We start from the raw sequence: 613 nt of genomic DNA, 5'->3' as shown, positions 1-613 counted from the left end.
AAAAAAAAAACGAAATATCTTGCTGACCTCGGGCAGTCAAAGCGTTTGGTGAAGTCCAGGGTGAGCCTGTGTTAATGAACACCCTCAGCATCTGAAAAGTGTCACATGCTCAAAGTGCTTTATGTTCATGAGGTGAACAAGGGTCTGGTTGCCATGGCAGCAATAACTCAAGAGATTATTACAGGCAATAAAAACATAAGCACATTCCAAAGTGGATATAGATGGCCAGCGCTCATCTGAAACATGTCACGGTAATGATGAGAAATATTACAGCTGAAATGCTTTCTGTTCTGGTCTCCCTCACACACGGCCACACATATTCCCTCTGTGGCATTTATGAGGCCACCAGCTTTGCTCAATATTCATCTGTCATGTTTTGAGGACTCTTCATTTGTCCTTGAGCTCCTTCGGGCTGTTCTTCTGACTCACTGCTGCTGTTGTTTCCTTTCAGATGTGCCTGCTCAACTTTTACATTGGAGGACAGTGGCATCTGTCTGACGTCGGAGCAAAGCACCATGGACATAGACAGAGATGACGACTCAGTGCTGGATGTCTACTTTGTGAGTTTGTGCAGTACAGTTAGTCGATTGCATCTCGAGGGATCTATGGATCT

General features: G+C 44.9%; 1 protein-coding gene across 1 annotated transcript in view; it reads left to right on the top strand.

The window, feature by feature from the left end:
• LOC107599021 (phosphatidylinositol 4-phosphate 5-kinase type-1 beta-like) overlaps window positions 1-613 on the top strand; it is a 46,789-nt gene that overhangs the window by 44,196 nt on the left and 1,980 nt on the right. The window contains exon 14 of the mRNA XM_016290509.1: window positions 452-560. Coding sequence (XP_016145995.1) covers window positions 452-560 — 109 coding nt within the window. The remainder of the gene's footprint in view (window positions 1-451; window positions 561-613) is intronic.

This window comes from Sinocyclocheilus grahami, unplaced genomic scaffold (assembly GCF_001515645.1).
Source record: "Sinocyclocheilus grahami isolate Dianchi unplaced genomic scaffold, SAMN03320097.WGS_v1.1 scaffold259.1, whole genome shotgun sequence".
NCBI lineage: Eukaryota > Metazoa > Chordata > Actinopteri > Cypriniformes > Cyprinidae > Sinocyclocheilus > Sinocyclocheilus grahami.
This window is presented reverse-complemented; position numbering and strand designations above follow the sequence as displayed.